The 18787-nt window shown below is 50.4% G+C and overlaps 1 protein-coding gene across 3 annotated transcripts in view; it reads left to right on the plus strand.

Annotated features, from left to right (window-relative positions):
• HSPA12A (heat shock protein family A (Hsp70) member 12A) overlaps positions 1 to 17342 on the plus strand; it is a 161994-nt gene extending 144652 nt beyond the window's left edge. For all 3 annotated transcript variants that reach the window (XM_057530759.1, XM_057530760.1, XM_057530761.1), the window contains 6 exons: positions 5977 to 6148; positions 9712 to 9798; positions 10376 to 10480; positions 11204 to 11462; positions 12156 to 12259; positions 13189 to 17342. In XM_057530759.1, coding sequence (XP_057386742.1) covers positions 5977 to 6148; positions 9712 to 9798; positions 10376 to 10480; positions 11204 to 11462; positions 12156 to 12259; positions 13189 to 13826 — 1365 coding nt within the window. In that variant the 3' untranslated portion in view covers positions 13827 to 17342. The remainder of the gene's footprint in view (positions 1 to 5976; positions 6149 to 9711; positions 9799 to 10375; positions 10481 to 11203; positions 11463 to 12155; positions 12260 to 13188) is intronic.
• The last annotated feature ends 1445 nt before the right edge of the window (positions 17343 to 18787 follow it).

Raw genomic sequence — 18787 nt, forward strand, 5'->3', positions numbered from 1 at the left:
CAAGGGGGAAACCAGGCTGAGGGGGGCGTGGCGTCCTCTGGGCTTTGGCACCTCAGGCAGTAGGAGGGCCAGCAGCTCCTGGGCAGGGCCCAGGTGACCAGCATGGATGGAGGGGATGGGGGAATTTGCTTCCTGAGGCCCAGAGACACCCTGTGGATCTGCCTGTCCTCTCCATGCCGGGTAACGTTTGTCCAGGGCAGTGTCTGTGCAACTTAATGTTTGGCCCTTTGTAGCTCTGATTTGATACTTGTGTTCAGTTTACAGTCACTGGATGGATTTTAAGATGGCAGGTACCATTCATTCATTCTTTGTTCACTCATTCATTTATTCATTAAACAAGCCTGTGCCAGGGGCCTCCTGTGTCAGGACTGTGGTAGGTGCTCGAGTCATAGGACAGGAGCCCTGCTCTCAAATCACTTGCATCCAAGTGGTTCATTGAAGCCATTTGTACTTCAGGCAAGGGGCAGGTGGCATATCAGGGGCACCCTCTTAAGCCTGTCTTCTGGGAGAGTCTTCATGACAAGATGGAAATGGAGCTCGCTACTCTCCAAAATTAGCATCTCTCCAACTCTCCCTCTTCACCTCCCATTTATTATGCAGAGTAAGAAAGATGCATACCTGTGATGGTTACTCTTATGTGTCAACCTGACTGGGCCTAGGGATACCCAGATATTTGGTCAAACATCATTCTGAGTGTTGCTGTGAGTGTGTTTTAGGATGAGATTAACATTTAAATCGATTGAATAGAGCAGCTTGCCCTCCCTAAGGTGGGTGGGTCTCATTCAATCAGTGGAAGGCCTGACTAGAACAAAAGGCTGAACCTTCCTAGATAAAATAAGAGGAGATTCCTCCTGTCTTCCTGCCTGCCTGCCTTCAGACTGGAACATTGTTTTCCCCCTGCCTTTGGACTCCAACTGAAATATCGGCTCCTCCTGGGTCTTGAGCCTGCCGGCAAGGGAATTATACCATCTGCCCTCCTGGCTGTCCAGCTTGCCGACCGAGGTCCTGGGATTTGACAGTCTCCATAATCGTGTAAGCCAATTCCTTATAACAAATCTCTTTCTACATATACATACATCCTACTGGTTCTGTTTCTCTGGAGAAACCTGATAAATACAGAACCTGAGCAAAAAACACAGTTCTTGGCCCGCCCAGCTTCTGAAATCTGAGAGCGCCCACCAGCCCTTCCACCTGAAGTGCTGCCTGTCGTCTGACAGATGAACAGGAAGGATGAGGAGGGGGGATGGTTCTCCGTCAGGGCAGCTGGGAAACTGGTCTGTCCACCCCGCTTGCCTGTGGCAAAGGGAGCCCCTCCTTCCGGGCTCATGGGAGGCCTCCAGAGCCCAAGTTCATGGCACAGTCACATGGAGGCTGAACGCCATCCCCCACCGGCCTGGTGGAGGGGGAAGAGGCCTGGACCAGAGCCAGGAGATGAATCTCTGGGCAGCATCTCCCGTGGAGAAGCAGGCCTGCAGGGGGTGGGCCTGGGGCCTGCACTTGGAGGACTGAGATTCACTGCCAGTGAGGGCTGCCCAGCACTTGACATGGGGACAGTTTCATCTGTGAAACTTCCAAAACTCCTCTTATGTCAAGTGATTGTTGAGAAAGTGGGTTAAGTCTCCATCTTTTATAATCCACAGCCTCGGGACAGCTTTAGACCCTTTAAGAGCATTCAGTGAAAAGATGGTGGCAGAAAGAACAGCTGAAGCCTCTTCTGAGGCCCTCAGGAAAGACTCAGAATGAGGAGATGATAGTCCCACTGCATCCTGAGCACATCATGCATAGGAGGTAGTCCAGTGTATTTCTAGAGGCATTTTGCCTAAAATGTGTACCTCTAGTAGGTTCCAGAAACCTGTTAAATAAATGATGTTCCTTGACGTATGACGATCTCCTCTAACACGGAGTTGCAGCTTGCATTTGCCTCCCTCTCTGAACAAACGGCAGTGAAAAATAATCACATCAGGAAAGAAACCCAACCCCATGACACTCAGAAGCCGTGCAGCTGTAGCTCTTTGCAGTTTGACACCAGGCCAGCTGAGCACTCCGCTGGTCTGGCTGTTTTTCTCGGCTGTGGACACAGCCCCTGGCGGATTTTCCTGGCTGACTGCGGGGCCAAGGAGCAGAGTGGTCGAGGTGGTAACTGCCCACGTCCTCGGCCTCCCCGGAGTGTGGTCTTCTCACCCACCCGCTCCTCTCAGGTGGAGCTCATGACCAGGAAGCAGAGCGCTAAAAACTACTACGATGGAGCTCTTGCTGGCCCAGATTCGTGGAGAAGTCAAATGGGGTGGCAACCTCCTTGCTCAGACGCTTTCTGATTGCAGAATCCTCGGGTCATGTTTGAAATGCTCTCATGAGAAGGGCCAGAAATTGCAGAATAAAGGCTGGCTGGAGGGATGGGTGATTCATTCATTCGGCAGCTGCCCTCTGAGCACCTACTGTGTGCTCTGGGGCAAGAAGACCTGACTGCTGCCCTTAGAAAATGTACCATCTTGCAGGAGAGGCTAGACAGGTCCGCATGGATCTATAGTCGGGGGCAGAATATGCTAGGTGTTGGGCCGGGGGCCGAGCAGAAGGGGAGCTCACAATGGAACGGAACACTGGCCTTGAGATACCAGCTCCAGAGGCAGAACTATTGAAAGCGGAGAGAGAGCTCTCCTGCCCTAGTTGACCCTGGCCTGATCCCAGGAAAAGACCCCCAGGTCTCCTGCCAGCTGCCAGGCCAGAGGGCTTCTGCTGAGAAGGATGGCAAGTGTTTTCATGCGGAAACAAAGCTTACATTTCAGGGCACTGGATTCTTCCACTCAGAGATAAAGACATCTGGGTTTCTGAGAGTCGGGCAGAGACTTTCGCATTTCCTCCTTCTCTCGGAGCCCACCAGCAGCTCTGGGAAGCCTCCTGGTGCCTGGGAATCCGTGCAGAGGCAGCTGCCTCCCTTTGCCTCCCCCTCACCTCTCCCTGTGGCCTCCATGAGAGTTTGCTGGTAGGGACACGGCCCCTCACTCCCATTGGGGAGTGGACACGGGGGCTGGCTTAAGCAGAGGAACGTGGTTACTTTGTCCTGGGCCTTCCAGGCACTGCCGGGGCCTCCACTGACCTTGCCTTTCCCCTCCCCTCTGGTTTGGGGTCCTCTTCACCTCTGCTTCTGTCTGCATCCTGAGCAGGGTACTGTGGGGAACTCCCCGTGGAAATGGGTCAAAGCTTTTGCTGTGGAGCTGAGGCCAGCCCAGCTGGGGAGGGACAGGTGAAAGGCCCCCCGAGGGGTGCAGCCCACGCTGTTCGGGGCAGATTCAGGTCAGCCTGCTTGTTTTTCACATCTTCAGGATGTGGGAGCATCCGGTGGGGGGGTGGTCTCAGTCACACACCAGGTACCCTCGGATGCCCTTGAGTGAAGAGCCTGCTTACTCCAGGCTCTCCACTCCTCTGGACCTTTTGATGTGATTTTCCACATAGATGTTTCACATCTAAGTTAGAGATCCTGCTCAGAATTTCTGGGAAGGCATGGAGGGGAATAAGGGCGTCTATTTTCTGCTCTCCTTTGTCCCCTGCTGTCCCCATTCCCGCTGGGCCCAGGCCCCTGTTGCTCTTACCAGCCACATGGGAGCTGCCTGGCTGGTTGACCTCCCAGTGGGACACAATGACAGGAATGTGCCTTTTGAGTGGGCAGAGCCCGTGCCTTTCCTCCACACTGAGTCCTGGGCACCGCTCTGCTCTGCCCGCCCTAGCCTCCTCCCAGTTTATCCTCCATCCTGAACTTTGGAGGAGAGGCTGTACAGCCAGGGCCCACTGTTGCTTTGTAACGCGTCTCTCCTTCTTCCTCAGCCCATGTTGTGGGAGCTGGGCCCGTGAGCTTCTGTTCTAGGAGGGCCTTGGCTTTACGTACAAACCCATGAGGATAGAAGGACCAGTCCACGAGCGCCGTTCTGTAGACGGGGCTCCTCCTGGTTTCCCTTTGGATTTCTTCTTCTGGGATCCTGGGGATAAAGGTTCAGAGGTTTCACTGTTCCTGGTGGCACCTGACACGTGTAACCCATGTCCTATTTCATCGGGCATTTTAACCTTTGTCTGCCTTTGTGCTGAGGATGTCTGAGGAGACCCTATGAGAAAGCGAGGCTGGGGGAGGGGGCACCTTTATTCCCTTGGATGGGGAAATCTTGTCACGCATCTGTGTCACTAACCTATTGACCCGTGTAAGCTAAGGGCAGGCCTGCCCTCTTTGACCTGGGGACCCTGCTGATGGGCACAGATGCTGCCCATGTGGTCAGCCTCAGCCAAGGGTACAAGGCAGGAAGGAGGCGGGTTCCTGGCGGAGGGTGTAGGCGTGTGCGGTTCCGTCTGGTTTTGTAATTCAGTCCAGACGGGTTCTGCCCTTGTGAGGCATTCATGGTTTCGGCAAAGTGGAGATTTTCAGTCACCTGCCGGCTGATGGTATCTCGTTAAGACGTAATTAACTGGTTCGTTTGGGGTGTGGTTATTAGGGACAATGAATGACAGCGGGTCTAGGCAGTACTATCGCAGAGTAAATGAGTAGAGAGCGTACCTTCAAACCAGTTCAGGAGGAGTGTTAGGGGCACCCACGGGTTTTGTCAAAGTACAGAGGCCTGGGCCCTACCCCAGTACCTGGAGTTACTAAGAGTAGGAGAGCTGAGAACCAATCAAAGAGCTGGTCTGCAAGGCTCAAGACCTGGGCCTGGGCTGCTCTGCTACTTCTCTGGGATACCCTGGAGCCTAAGACTGTCCCGGGTTTAGCACTGAAAGGCCAGTGTCCCAGGAAACCGGGACAGTTGGTTGCCCTACCTCTCCGAGCCTTGGTTTCTTTCTTCATAAAGTGAAGGGGTTGGACGAAAGGCATTTCTAATTTCTAACCTGAACTCCCCTCCCCTCCTTGCCCAATAATTGACCCTCCTAAGCTCCTTCCGCCCATGCCTGTGACTCTAGGCCAGCTCTTCCCCACCGGGTCATTGTACATGTGTGACGTTAGGCGGACCTTTGTCCCTGGTTGACGAGATGAGTCCACTAAACCTCCCGGGGCCTGGGGGGACCTGGGAGCCTTCTCCAAAGTGGGTGCCGCACGAGGGCGCATGCCGGCTTTCCTCGGAAATGGCAGCAAAGACAGCAAACACAGTGGTGCTAGAAGGAGCTAGTTTTTGTTTCCCATTGTGCTGGCAACCAAGGAAAGCCGTGAGCTTGGGCAGCTTCAACAAGCAAGCTAGATCTCGTGCTCCGGGTCAAGGCCGTGAGAGGCCAGGCCGGGCTGTGTCTCTCAGCACCCTCAGAAGGCTGGTCCCAGAGCCGCCTGGCTGCCCTTCGTGAAGCCTGGAGGGGCTGTGACGGGAACAAGCCAGACGTCACGGGGCAGCAGCATTTCTGCTGTGAAAGGGATAGACGCTTTGAATAAGATAACTGTCAGTGGCCTTTCCCCCTGCACGCTAGGAAACGGGGACTCTGTGGGATTCCAGGGGGGGCTTTCTCCTGGAGCCCCCCTGGTGCTCTGGAGATAACAGGTCAGATTCCCACACAACAGACTCAGACGCTTGCATAGCTGAGGCCCAGTGATGGCCCTTCTGTTTCCTAGGCCACCAAAGATTGGGCTTTGCTACGATTCGGTCAGACCATTTAGTCCTGGAACCGGGAACAGACCATCGGCCTTCCATCCCGTGGTGGTTTTCAAAGTTTTCGTTCCTTTGCCCCTTTGTGCTTCTCAGTTCTGGGCCAAGCAGGCCCCAAATGCAGGAGGCCCTGAGGCTCACAGGGCCTGGAATTTCCCAAGGGCGCTTGTACATTTTCTTTCCCCGCTCTGTGACGTTTGGGTACCTGGCTTGGGGACCGGCACCCGATCACCCCCGATTTTAGGCTCTGGAGAGGCCTGTGGAGGGAATTTCCCAAACAAGCAGCGTGTGAGTGTCCCTTCCTTGCGGGGTGTCAGCCCAAGGCGTGGGTGTCCTTGGAGGGGTCCCAGCCTTGCCTTCTGTCTTCCAGGCAGGCCTGGCTTCCCCCGAGAACTCGGAGCAACTCTTCATTGCCTTGGAGCCCGAGGCGGCCTCCATCTACTGCCGGAAGCTGCGGTTGCACCAGATGATTGAGCTGAGCAGCAAGGCCACGGTCAATGGGTACAGCTCCAGTGACACAGTAGGAGCTGGGTTTGCACAGGGTACCTCCTGCTCTCTCTCTCCCCCTCCCCGCTGTCTTCCCTCCAGACCCCTGCATGTTTCTGTGCCTTGGAGTTTTGAAGGCACTCAGTGCGGTCGTGAGAAATCAAGATGCTTCTGGAGGAGGTTGGCCCTTAAGTATCTGTGTGCTCAGCCCCCCTACCTGGCCCCTCCAAGGACCCCCGTAAACTCAGCATTGGTTACCCTAGTTCGTCACCCACCCAAGTACCTTAGGGGAGGACACTTCTCTCCAAGAACCCAAGGGTGGCCTGAGAGCGGCTCTCGGCCTTGCATTTTACTAGGTGTTTAATCTCTCCTCTCTATTAACTGATTCTTAATCTAATCCCACTTGCTTGTTATTAATTCCTCTGTTAAGACTGTTGATTTATTGCTGACTCACTCATTGGGGCTGCTTCCTGTGTGATGAGCTCATTATGTGTCTTAACTATAAACCTGGCGAGAGTTGACACTAGAGATGGAAAGGGCTGACTTTTCCTGAGGAACTGATGCTCATTTAGCTGTGGGAAGGAGCACCGCCCATGGAGACCCGGGATGGGCATTTTAAGGGCCTTTTTCTCTTTAATGTTTACTATATGCAAGTTGCTCACAATCTTGTGCCTCAGGACTGTTTTCCCTGGAATGCAGGGCTCCGTCGGTCTGTCCAGGGCCACGGAGTCTGCAGACACCCTGGATCACTCAGAGCCACGTGAGTGAGCGTGGAAGCTGATGGGAGCTGGGGAGGTGGCGCTGTGTGCCCTGGCTCTGAGCTCTGTGCCCGGGTGAGGGCTCCAAGGACAGAAAACCCCCCATCGCCCAAGCGCATCTCCATCCTGCCCTGCAAGGCCCAGGCCCAGGAGGAGAGGGATGCCATCAGTGAGGACGGTCACCGGTTGGTCTCAAGCTTTTCTTGGTCCTCCTCTCAATGCCTGTCTCTGCACTGCCCGGGGTGCTGGGGCCCAGGCTCACCCTTCGCAGGCACACATTCCTGCCCAGACAGGCCTCTCTTCCTCTTCACAGGGTGACTCTGCCCCGGCAGCCACTGCTCTGCATTTTTAACCCAGGATGGAGGCGTCTGTGAGCCTCAGCCACGAGACAGTGGCAAGAAGTTCGCTTGTCCCCAGGCTGCTGCCTCAGCCTGCTGGGGCCATGTGTTCGCACCCTGGATCTGATTCACCCAGAATGAATGGAAACGGGCTTCCCTCTAAGTCTGAGGGCTTGATTTGCCTTTTTCTCACAATGCTTGGCCTCCCCAGCATGCCAAGGCTGGCCTCACTGCTAACTAAATCCAATGCATTCATGTTTTAAATACTCCAGATGATCTCGTTATTTAAATTTCCTTCTTCATTGTTGTAACTGGAAAAAAGAGGAGTGACTGACTGGGCTGTATATTTCATATGCTGATTCTTACTCAGTTGTTCATAAACAGCAGCTCATGTCAGAATTAGCTAATTCAACACAGCATTCCTTGACACTTCTTAAGTATAACATTCACATTTGAGGGGGAAATTTTTTTGAATGCTTGCCTTCCCCAAGAGCTCAGTTTTTGGTTCCCTTCCTTTAACATATCCTACCTACCCTCACACTGCCCTGTGTCTGTGTCCTGTGCCTTGTGGGATTTACTGTTTTTTCCTGTGCTCAGAGGCGTGTCTTTGGTTTTTGAAATCCTCAAATTGTTGGCCACCATCGCTCAGAGGGGCAGTGAGACAGGGGTTCTGTCTCAGCCTTGCTTTACGGTGGGAACCCGTCTCCCGGAAGGATGGGGTGCTTGCTATGTGCGGAGGCCTGGCAGAGCACTTAATCCGGGATACCCAGGATGGCATTAATACCCTGAGACCCCCTGGCTGTTTTCTGCCCTCTGATGCTCCTCCCTGATGGACGCCCAGTGGCCACCACTGAGGAGACCAGAGCTGGCACTCTGCCCCCAGCACTGCAGGGTTTGCTGTCGGTATTATTTTACTCCAAAAAGACTTAATGAGATTAGAAAAGGCTACATTTTTCACAATCTTGGGCTTAATTTGCCTGAAAAATGAGATAATTTTTTGAAGCTCAGAACATGTTTTATTAGCCTCACTAGGCCGTTTTTTATGAATGCCATTTCGTTAGTCGTCTAGATTGTTTTAGAAAACCAATGCCCACTACAAGGTGTGCAATATAAGTTCATCTGGAGCTGGTGTTGGGAACAGCAGAGAAGCCCTGAGTTTGGAGATCCCTCCCAGGCCCACGGGAACTCTTTCATCGGGGGCCGGGCTCTCCGCTGTAAACCAGAGCCTGAGGAACTTAAGGCCGGCCCGGTGTTTGCCATTCTAATCCCCAGAGAAGATGTTTTGCAGACGTTGTGCTCCTTGCTGAAGGAGGCTGGAGGGTCAAGGGTTCTTTACTGGATAACCAGCAACAGCTGGATTTGTAGGGCTTGGGGACTAAAAAATTGGTAGGGGGGACACTTGTGGGATGGGACAGCAGAGCGGTGGACAGAGCCTTCGTCTGTAAAACCAGGATTGCTCTAAATTGTTCATTGTAGTGATCATTTGTTGGGTTCCCCGTCTCATACTTGGTGCTTTGCCTTCCTTATCACCTGCTGTGCGCCTGGTGGCACAGTGGGTGCTGAGGATAAATCAGAGGGCTGGTCCCTGCTCTGCCTGTGAGAGGCGTCACGTGATTTGCCCAAATTCCCATCGTGCCTGTGCTCTGCTGCCTCCCAGGCTCTCTCTCACAGCACCCTTCCCACCTCTTAACATTCGTATTCTGCGTTTTCAGACTTCACTCTAAATTGTTAAATCTCAAAGGCAGAGGGGGTCCGTGGTCTGAGGGTTAATTTCAGGCTGCAAGACAGAGTCGTGGGAACTGCAAGTCCCTTGACCTCCCTGACCTGGTTTCCTCGTCTGAACACAGGACGATGTGATTTGTGCCTGTCCGCCTCACGGGGCTGTCAGGAGGCCTGCGGGAGATGAAATACCCATGCGAGTCACAGCCACGGAGTACCCCGAGCCGCCCCCGGGGTGTCCCGCGGTGTGCAGGAAAAAGGCGGCGCCGACTTTTCTAGGTTCAGCCGTGCCGCCTTGTGGCTGAAGAGCATGGCGACTTCAACGGGGTCTGGAAAGGGCTCCTGGCCGTTTATCCAGGATCCAGATTAGGAAAACATACCCCGCATTCCTTGTATCAGACAAAGCTGCTTGATGTGAAATTATTTAACCAAGCGCACTGCAGGCTGCTTGGCAGACAGCCTCCTCGCTGGGGCAGCAAAGCCAGGAAATTGGCCTATTTTATTCGCATTCCCCTGAAAGTGTCCCTGGAGGAAGGGAATCTCATCAGGGTGAGCTTTTCAGCAGGGCACTGGCCAAAGCTGCCAGGCAGATGAATAGATGAAGGCTGGTGGAAATAGCCACTTGCTCTGGAAGAGCTGACTTTGTCATTCCCTATGTTGTATTTATGTAATCATTTTGATCAAGTATCACCAAATGTTCTGTTCCTAAACCTCCCATGCTCTTTTACCTCCACTGACTGCAGGTGACTGCCAGCTCTTTCATGTTTTCTTACCCGTCGTTATTTTCTTTCTGTTGGCCACTAGCTAAGGAACACGTACGACGTAATCGGCAGAGTCGGACCTTTTTGGTGGAGAATGTCATAGGAGAAATCTGGTCCGAGCTGGAGGAAGGTAGCATCTTTAAACGTCCTTTGCCCCTGCTGGATTGTGTGTGTGTGTGGGGGGTGGGGGGGGCTGCTGGCAAAAATGCATTTCTATTTGTTCCTTTTGTACTTTTGGAAAATGTTCCAAATCAGTTGGTTTTACAGACCACTCGCCCAGAGAGAGCTCTTTTTGGAGCTGTCATTTTGTATGTTCTAAAACCATATAGGTTCTTCAGAAGAAAAGTAGGAATTGGAACTCACCAGTTCCAGAGTGAGTCTTGTGCTAAACAGCAGGTCATTTGATGGTGCTATTAACTTGGTAGGAAGTGGTCCACACGTGCCAGGTATGCAGCAGCGCATGACCTGAATGCTTTAGTCCTAAAGATGCACTCATTTGGGTTCATCATCCATGCTAACCGGCACTTCTGGGCAGACACTATCTCGTCTCTTTAGTCATGAATAACTCACTGTGTGGCTAATTAGCAAAACTATTGTACTAATGAGTGTTGATGGCGCTTAGCTGGGTACAACAAGTCATCCTGCCAGCTTGTTCCAGGACATGATGGACAAGTGGTCTATATAAAGGTTGGCTGTTTTTGTACCAGGTGACAAGTATGTGGTAGTGGACAGTGGCGGTGGCACCGTAGACGTGACAGTCCATCAGATACGGTTACCGGAGGGACACCTTAAAGAACTGTACAAAGCAACAGGTAAGCCTGAGAAAATGAGAAAAATGGCTAATTTTCTCATACCTGAGTTGTTTAACTCATTTCAGACTTCTCTCAGTATCTCATTCTTTCAGTGCCACCAGCATGTGGAATTACAGGCAGTAGAGGATATGGATGTGTGAGACCAGAGAGCAAAATGCAGTTAAATGGCCTTTAAAACACAAACCACCATAACTTGGGTTTGGGCATAAAGTGAGCCTGTTTCAGATTCTGGCCATGATCGTCACCTGTGAGCTGGTTAAGCTTTCTAGGGAGGTCCCAGGACGCCTGGTCTTGAATCAAGATCATCAAACCAAAGAACATTCTCTTCTTCTTGGTGGGGTAGGGATGAGTAATTAGTAGATCACAGGGACTAAGTGGGGTCTGCTGGTTTTCCAGACACTGTCCTTGGATTTCTTGGGTGGGAATACCATGATGCCCCTAGTTAGTTAAATGTATTGATTTTATTTCAAATGTAATTGATTTTAAACAGATTGTTGACGAGTGATTTCTGTAGGAAAGTTTCTCCACGTGGAATGAGAAGAACCTAAGGGTTTTAAAGTGTAAGTAAAAATGCATAGCTGCGGACTGCTGGCTAAGTGGGTCCAAGTCTGTGCTGCTGTCTTTGAGCAGAACCCAGAACCCAGGCTAGGCTGCTTCTCAGACTCCGGATTCCATTTCTGACTGTTTTTAACATAGTGGTCTCCCATTTTGTTCTTGACTCAGGTGGACCCTATGGATCTTTAGGAGTAGATTATGAATTTGAAAAGCTTCTGTGTAAAATATTCGGAGAGGATTTTATTGAGCAATTCAAAATCAAGCGTCCTGCGGCCTGGGTTGACTTAATGATTGCATTTGAGTCTCGCAAAAGGGCAGCTGCCCCGGACCGAACTAACCCGCTGAACATCACCCTGCCCTTCTCCTTCATTGACTACTACAAGAAGTTCCGTGGGCACAGTGTGGAGCACGCCTTGAGGAAGAGCAAGTGAGCTGGGCTCATGTTTGGCTCAGGACAGTCTAGGGGGTAGATTGTGTTCATGGGGAGGAGGAAGGTGGTGTGGACTCTGAGTTCCAATCCTACACACTTGCCGTGTGACCTTGGGCAAGTGACTCAACTTTTTTGTTCCTTAGTTTTTTCATCTGGAAAATGGGCATGATAATTCCACTTACCTCAAAGGGTTGTTGTGAGGATGCAATGTATTCGTATATGCTTAGCACAATGCCTGAGACCTGGAAAATACTATCTCTGTGTCAGCTATGATTATGCACTAAAAAGATAAGCTGTATGAAATCAGGGAAGTTTGTCTGTTTGGGGCCCTGCTTTATCCCCAGTGTCTACAACAGAACCTGATGCATAGGTAGTAGGTGCTCGGTAAATATTTGTTGAATTATTTATCTCCCCGCCTTCTGCACTAGACTTTGGCTTCCACTGTCTCAGGGGAATGTTGGCCACAGGCAAAAGCAAAGAGAAACAAAAGAGGTTATGCCTTAGCTTTGAAGCTTCTAAGGGTCTGGGTCCTGGTGGGTTAGTGTATTTCTAAGGGTTCTTTGGACTTTCAAGCCCCCTTCGGCCCCCTCGGATGTGACAACCTTTCTACCAGGGCCCATGACTATGCAGGGTAGCCTGGGTATCCTTTATACACTCGCCACTCATTCTCTCTCTGTCATGCCTCCACAGTGTGGATTTTGTGAAGTGGTCCTCACAGGGGATGCTGAGGATGAGTCCAGATGCCATGAATGCCCTTTTTAAGCCGACCATTGATAGCATCATTGAGCATCTCCGTAAGTGATCAGCCAGGGCTCGGCCACTCAATGGGGCAGAGCCAAGAATGGGGACTGATATTTCCAGTATCACCAACCAGTATATGTGAAGTCAGGATGGCAGGGGGGTCTGGGTCTTGGAGCCGCAGGCCAGGGCCCCGGCAGGAGTGGGCAGGGCCTGGGCATGCATGAGGGCGGTTGCTGGGCACTGGCTGTGGATCCCTCACCTCAGGTACTGCAAAGCAGCCCAGAGCCTGTTCTCACTTGGGCTTCCATTTGGCTTCAAAAGTCAGAGAGCCGGGAGATCTAAAGCAATATTATCATCGAGTGACAGGCCTTAGGGAATAGATGGTCTTTGCTGTATCAGAACAGATTAGAAACCGCAACCTCTGCTGGGGAGGAGGAACTGCTGTGTAAACCAAAGAAAGGTCTCCCACAAGAATCTGGCTGTGCAGTTAACCTGCTCCCTCAGGGGCCCTCGCCCAGGGACACACAGTAGACTCACCAGGGCCTCTTTCAGTATCCAGGCCCTCCACCCACTTCCCACCCTGCACCTACACGGTCAGAACTCCTAGAGGTGGGATGGGAATTTTATGAAAAGCCAAAGAATAATATTGATAACAGCCTGCCTTAACAGAACCGCAGGTTTGGAGAGGGCAAGGGGTATTCATTTACGTGTAACAAAGAACTACGTAAACTGATCACTGTCTGGCTGTTGAAATAGGTTTCTACTTAGCAGTAGCTTTGGTTTTTATTCCTGAGCATATTGATGTACAAACCCCTCCTTTCTTGAAAAGATTGGCTCTACAAAAATATTCCGTTCAACAAGTTCAGACTAAACCTGTCCTCCAGCTGGCCCCAGCGGCTTTGTCCATTCTCCACATTCTCAGGCCACCCAGCCCCCCCTGGCTTTTGGTGACAGGTCTCTGTCCCTTCCTCCTCCCTTTCAGGGGACCTGTTTCAGAAGCCGGAGGTGTCCACGGTCAAGTTCCTCTTCCTGGTGGGCGGCTTCGCCGAGGCGCCCCTCCTGCAGCAGGCGGTGCAGGCTGCCGTCGGCGACAAGTGCCGTATCATCATCCCCCAGGACGTGGGCCTCACCATCCTCAAGGGCGCCGTCCTCTTCGGCCTGGACCCCGCTGTCATCAAGGTGCGCCGGTCCCCGCTCACCTACGGGGTTGGGGTGCTGAACCGCTACGTGGAGGGCAAGCACCCGCCCGAGAAGCTGCTGGTGAAGGACGGCACTCGCTGGTGCACTGACGTCTTCGACAAGTTCATCTCCGCCGACCAGTCCGTGGCCCTGGGCGAGCTGGTCAAGCGCAGCTACACCCCGGCCAAGCCCTCCCAGCTGGTCATTGTCATCAACATCTATAGCTCTGAGCTGGACAACGTGAGCTTCATCACCGACCCTGGGGTGAAGAAGTGCGGCACGCTGCGCCTCGATCTCACGGGGGCCAGCGGCGCTGCCGTGCCCACCCGCAGGGAGATCCAGACCCTCATGCAGTTCGGGGACACCGAGATCAAGGCCACGGCCATTGATGTAGCCACCTCCAAGAGTGTCAAGGTTGGGATCGACTTCTTAAATTACTAACCGGCCCTCCCCGCCCCCTGTCCCCTTGGACTCAGCTCACCTGCATCTGCTGACCTCAACCCTGACTGTTCTTTCCCTGCCCTTGACCCTAGCCATCACCCGTCTGAATTTCAGCAGGGAAGATGAGAACAGCCAGGGCTAGAAATAATTAGGGGTTTTTGAGGGCATACTGGAGTCGGAAAAACTGTTGGCAGTGAAGATGGAGGTTGGGAAATAAGAAATTTGAGGATCCCAGAAAAGCAGCTAGTGTTCATAGGTACGAAGTGGTGAAACGCCACCCCCCCCCCCACCGCCCCACAAGGGAATCAGTACATTTCTGCAGCAGCGATCGGGCTTGGGGTGAAGAGATCTCCCTTATGTAGAACTTAGGATGCTCTGTCGCGATCCTTCCAGATTTGAAATAAGATCTTTGAGCCAGGAGGAGATTCTTCATCTCTCTGAGACTTTTCTTTTTTACATATTTTGGATGGCAGTCAATATAAAATGCCATCCATCTGCAGTTAATTTCTTTTCATCATGGTGTGATTAAAAGTGATGATTCACTGGGAACTTGGAGGGTTTTTAGCTGGTGGGAGAAGACTGCCTACACTGGGCGCTATTTTAGTTTCTCATAATTTAAATTCCAAAAAGGTTTAGTGAAGAATAACTGTAGCTTCAGCTAATCCACTAGGATTTGTGAGTGGGAGAGCTGACACCTCAACTTTTCGGCAGGTAAAAACTTGCTTCGAGGGAAATGGATATTGAGCTAGTGACATATCCCAAATTATATGCTGTGATAGAACTCCCCAAAGGCCAAATCCTGATTTCTGAATTCATAAGTAATTTGAGTTAACCTTAGTAGGAGTCTGTGTGAGAAAATGAAGCTGCAGTTTGCCTTGTTCACATTACCAAGCCCGGGGGAGTCCGGAAGAGCCCCTCCCCTTGACAGGCACACGTACTTTAAACTAACTCCCTCCTCCCTGCTTGCCCTCGTCTCCCTAAGAGATTTGGCCATTTATTTCCACATTTTGAAAAGAATACATTGGTGATACATGGGCAGAGAATCTGTTTAACGAAACGTTTCGTTAAAATCTTCAGTTTTAAAACTAGAACTGAAGATTCTATCTAAAGGCATTCAGAGATCTGTACTTCGTGAATGAAGCTGAGTTGTTTCAAACCAGAATCTGCAGTTTTTAGTAAATGCCACAGGGGACTGTGGTTCAATTGGAATTTGAAAGCTCCTAACTTCAGGGTTGTGGAAAGCTGGGGCACAGACCAGAGCCTGCAGCTTCCAGCTGGGTTCGCTTAGGGGGTGAGTCTACAAGTGAAGAACCACAATCCCACATGTTGCCCTCTTGTGAGTGGGGCTGGAGCTCCAGCTGGCTTGGGGATGGCACGTTTAACCTTCACAGGAAGGGCCTGGGGAGGAAAAAGATCCGGAAGAAAGGCAGCCTAAGAACGGGGCTGAGGAAGCAACTGCTGTGTGTGCCCGCTCTCCATCCTTCCCCACTTGCAAAGCCAGTCTTCAACATTCAGGAGCCAACTGAGGAAAGGAATCAAGAACCTGACTCAGCCCGTGTGATCTGTTCCAAGCTGTCTTTTCCACCTGCTGGAGTGAATTCGATTTTAAATCACCGGAGGCATGCATAATGAATGAGGGGAGGATGGGTGACTCAGCCACTAACTTTGAATGCAACTTGGATTCACAAACCCATTATCACAGCGCATTATCATATGCAGATTTTAAGTAGCATTTCCAACTTCATTCTAACGTGTCTTCTTTTTCACATTGCTGGCTGCAGAATTCCCTACTAGAATGTGAAACACTAACAAACTACAGAACTAGAGAATGCTAGTCACATACTCAGTAGCGGGGGTTTCGCATCGAGACACAAATGTGCGCTCTAGGGTTCTCTTGCTGCCTGCTCGGCTTCAAAAGCTAAATGTTATGGGTCTTTCTTTGGTGTTGCCAGCCATACTCTACAAACAAGACTTCTCCATTTAGTTATAAGTAATATAATTTTATGTACATATAATATTAGAAAATTGTACAGAATCTTGATTTCTACAATATGCTCTTGTTAAAAAAAAAAAGGGAAAAATGCTCTTTGAATTTTGTTGATGACATTGCTGCCTTTAAGTTTCCATGGTTTCATGTCTTAATTGTGCTTACTAGACATTGATTTGTAGTGATGCTAAGCTATGGACTGTGTGTGCAGACTGAGCAACAGACAGAGGTGCCTAGGGTCAGAATCCTCTACGAAACAGACCGGCTGGATTGACAGCTCCATCAGACCTTTCTACACACACATCCTTCCCAAAGGTTCACAGTTTATATTTAAAGGTGCATAATAATGTATCGATTCTCCTGAACTGTCTTTGAGAGCTGAACGTTCTGGTTCTGTAAGCCATGTGACTGTGCAGAAGAACCTCTGAAAACTCTGTGTCCCTGCAGGGTTGTCAGCGCCTCCTTGTGGGGCGAAGCAGTCACTCTGAAGGCAAAGTGTGATGTTTTCAGGACACCAGAATCAAAGGAAGGAATCAGGTGGTACACAAATCCAGCTTTTCTACTGGATTAAGTGTAAGTGTGAGTAATAGAGTCAAGTCCTTTTCTTGGCTAATGTAAGGCCTTTCCCATCTTGCATTAAGGATGTTGCCTTGTCTACTATTTCTCTTAAATGAAATGGTTGCAATTTGCAATGTTGGCAAAAAGATGATGGAGAGGGGGTGATGATTTTACTGGATTTTCTTCTGCCCCAGAGATGCAGCCCTAATAGACTTCTTAGAGGGAATCCTCAAATCCACCCCTTCTCCCCTCCCCCCCACAGAAATATTCTAGAGTAAGAGCACTGGATAGGTACACTTGGACACATTTTCTAATCTTAGAAAGTTTCTAAAAGGCCCATTGTCTTAACCCATTACTCAGTTGTCCCTGGCATATTATCTGAGGTTCAAGTTTCTTGGAAGCAGAACTGTCAAAGGGTTTCCTTTGTAACTTCCCTTTCTGTACACAGCAGGCATTAATAAATGTTGAATGTCAGACAAGAATGTCAGACGGACAAGAGAGGAAAGAGGAAACATACAGGCGTTTCTGCAGACCGATGGCTAAGATGAGTACAGATTACAGAGCCTACCCTGCCCTACCCCTAGAATGTTATTTAGATCAAGTTTAGCTTTTAGAGTCCAGGTCTGGTTAATTGCCAGGGTGGCAAAGAATCGCATGCACCTATATAAACAGGAGTCAAAATGCATTATTAGCTGAAGATCGAATCACACATTGTAGAGATGAAATAGCTGTGATTAAGCTGCATATTTATGCTGGGAAATGGCTGAAGTGGATGACTAGTATAAAAGTTGTTGGCCATAACATTATATCTCTTATCTGCTTGGAATATGGAAATATATTCTAAAATAACAGCCACTGGGGTCTTGTTCACTATAAATTCAAACTTCACAGAACTTGGCAGCAATTCACAATTTGACTGTATCTGCAAACTGTCTTCACAGATGTCTAATAAAGCAAAACTCTGGATCTCATGTGGCCCAGACTTTTTTTTTGCCCTCTGAATTTGTAAATGGAATTACAGATACATTACTGACATTCCCCTCTACCCCATTTCAGATGGAAATTGATTTTCAGGTCTTTTCCTAGGTGTTGCAAGCTTTGTTAACTTTCATTCCAATAAGACTGGCTCCTCTGTTCACTGGGAACCAAGCCTCCATTGACATCCATGAACCCCTTTTCCCTTGAAGCCAAAGAAAGCAACCTTGCCAGAGAGAAGGCAGATAAGCCACAGTGACAACTGACAACTCCACTGCACCCAAATGAAGGTCATAAAAAAAGAAAAGCAGAAGGCTAAGGACTGATGCCTTGTCCTCTGGTATCCTAGCAGGCACAACTAGCTGGCCGCTGCATCTAGGGCCTTGGGTTTATTCCAGGCTCTATGTCTGGGTCACCCTCCAGAGTTGGCTCTAGTAGTTTCTGGATAGTCTGAGGCGGGCCCTAGGACCCCGAGGGAGGTATAAATGGGTTCTTCCTAAGTGGGTAGCTGCACCAGCTTTCATCTGAAGTTTAGTTCCCATGAGGAGAGGTCGGGAAGGCCGGGATCTGCAGTCAGACAAATGTGTATTGCAAAGTAGAGCCAGCAGGCAGTCTGGCTGCCGTTTCCTCATCTGTAGGGAGCGGCTGGGACTAGCTGTCTGTAAAGGCCACTCAGTCCCTGGATCTGGGTCACACAGTGGGCATCTTGGTTTTGTCGACTTAAAAAAAATGCACAACGTGAGAGTTGAGAGCTAAGTTTTACTTGGGACAATATGAGGGCTATAGCCCGGGAGACAGCATTTCAGATAGCTCTGAGAAACTGCTCTGAAGAGGTAGGGGGGAAGTCAGTATATATGTGATTTTGGTGAAGGGGGAATACATGCATTCAAGCACATATTTTTTTTGCAGAAGGTTTCTGCTAGTCTCGTGAAGGCTACTGCTAGTCACGAGGAGCAGACGTCACCATGAAGGATTTTAGTGCTTTTCTAGATATGAGGAGATACAAGAATTAGGCTCATAAAATAAAATCGGCTCCTGAAAATATCTAACTCTCTGAAGCCCTGTTACGCCAGTTCTTCCCAGAGCACAGAGTGCCTCTTTTCTGCTCTCCACCCGGAACTCCTTTCAGGGGGTGTTGAAAGTCAGCAACTTCAGTAGCACCTGAATTAATCCTTGTAGATGGCAAGTGCCCATGGCAAGTGCCAATTTGTAGTTGACAGTTTCAGTCCAATGAGATGAAAGCTCATCTCCCATAAAATGAGGACGGTTAGGAGTACGGCTCCACCTTCCCAGCATCCTTCATTTTGGTGCTTTGTCCCTTTCTGCCCAGTTACCTGTCCTGGCCATCTGGAGATTCTCCTAGTAAGAGACACGAGGCTAGGAGGACAGGGGTGTGAGAAGCCCAGGGGAAGCCTTCTGGGACACAGGCCTCTGCTTCCCT

The sequence above is a fragment of the Balaenoptera acutorostrata genome, chromosome 16 (genome assembly GCF_949987535.1).
Source record: "Balaenoptera acutorostrata chromosome 16, mBalAcu1.1, whole genome shotgun sequence".
Classification (NCBI taxonomy): domain Eukaryota; kingdom Metazoa; phylum Chordata; class Mammalia; order Artiodactyla; family Balaenopteridae; genus Balaenoptera; species Balaenoptera acutorostrata.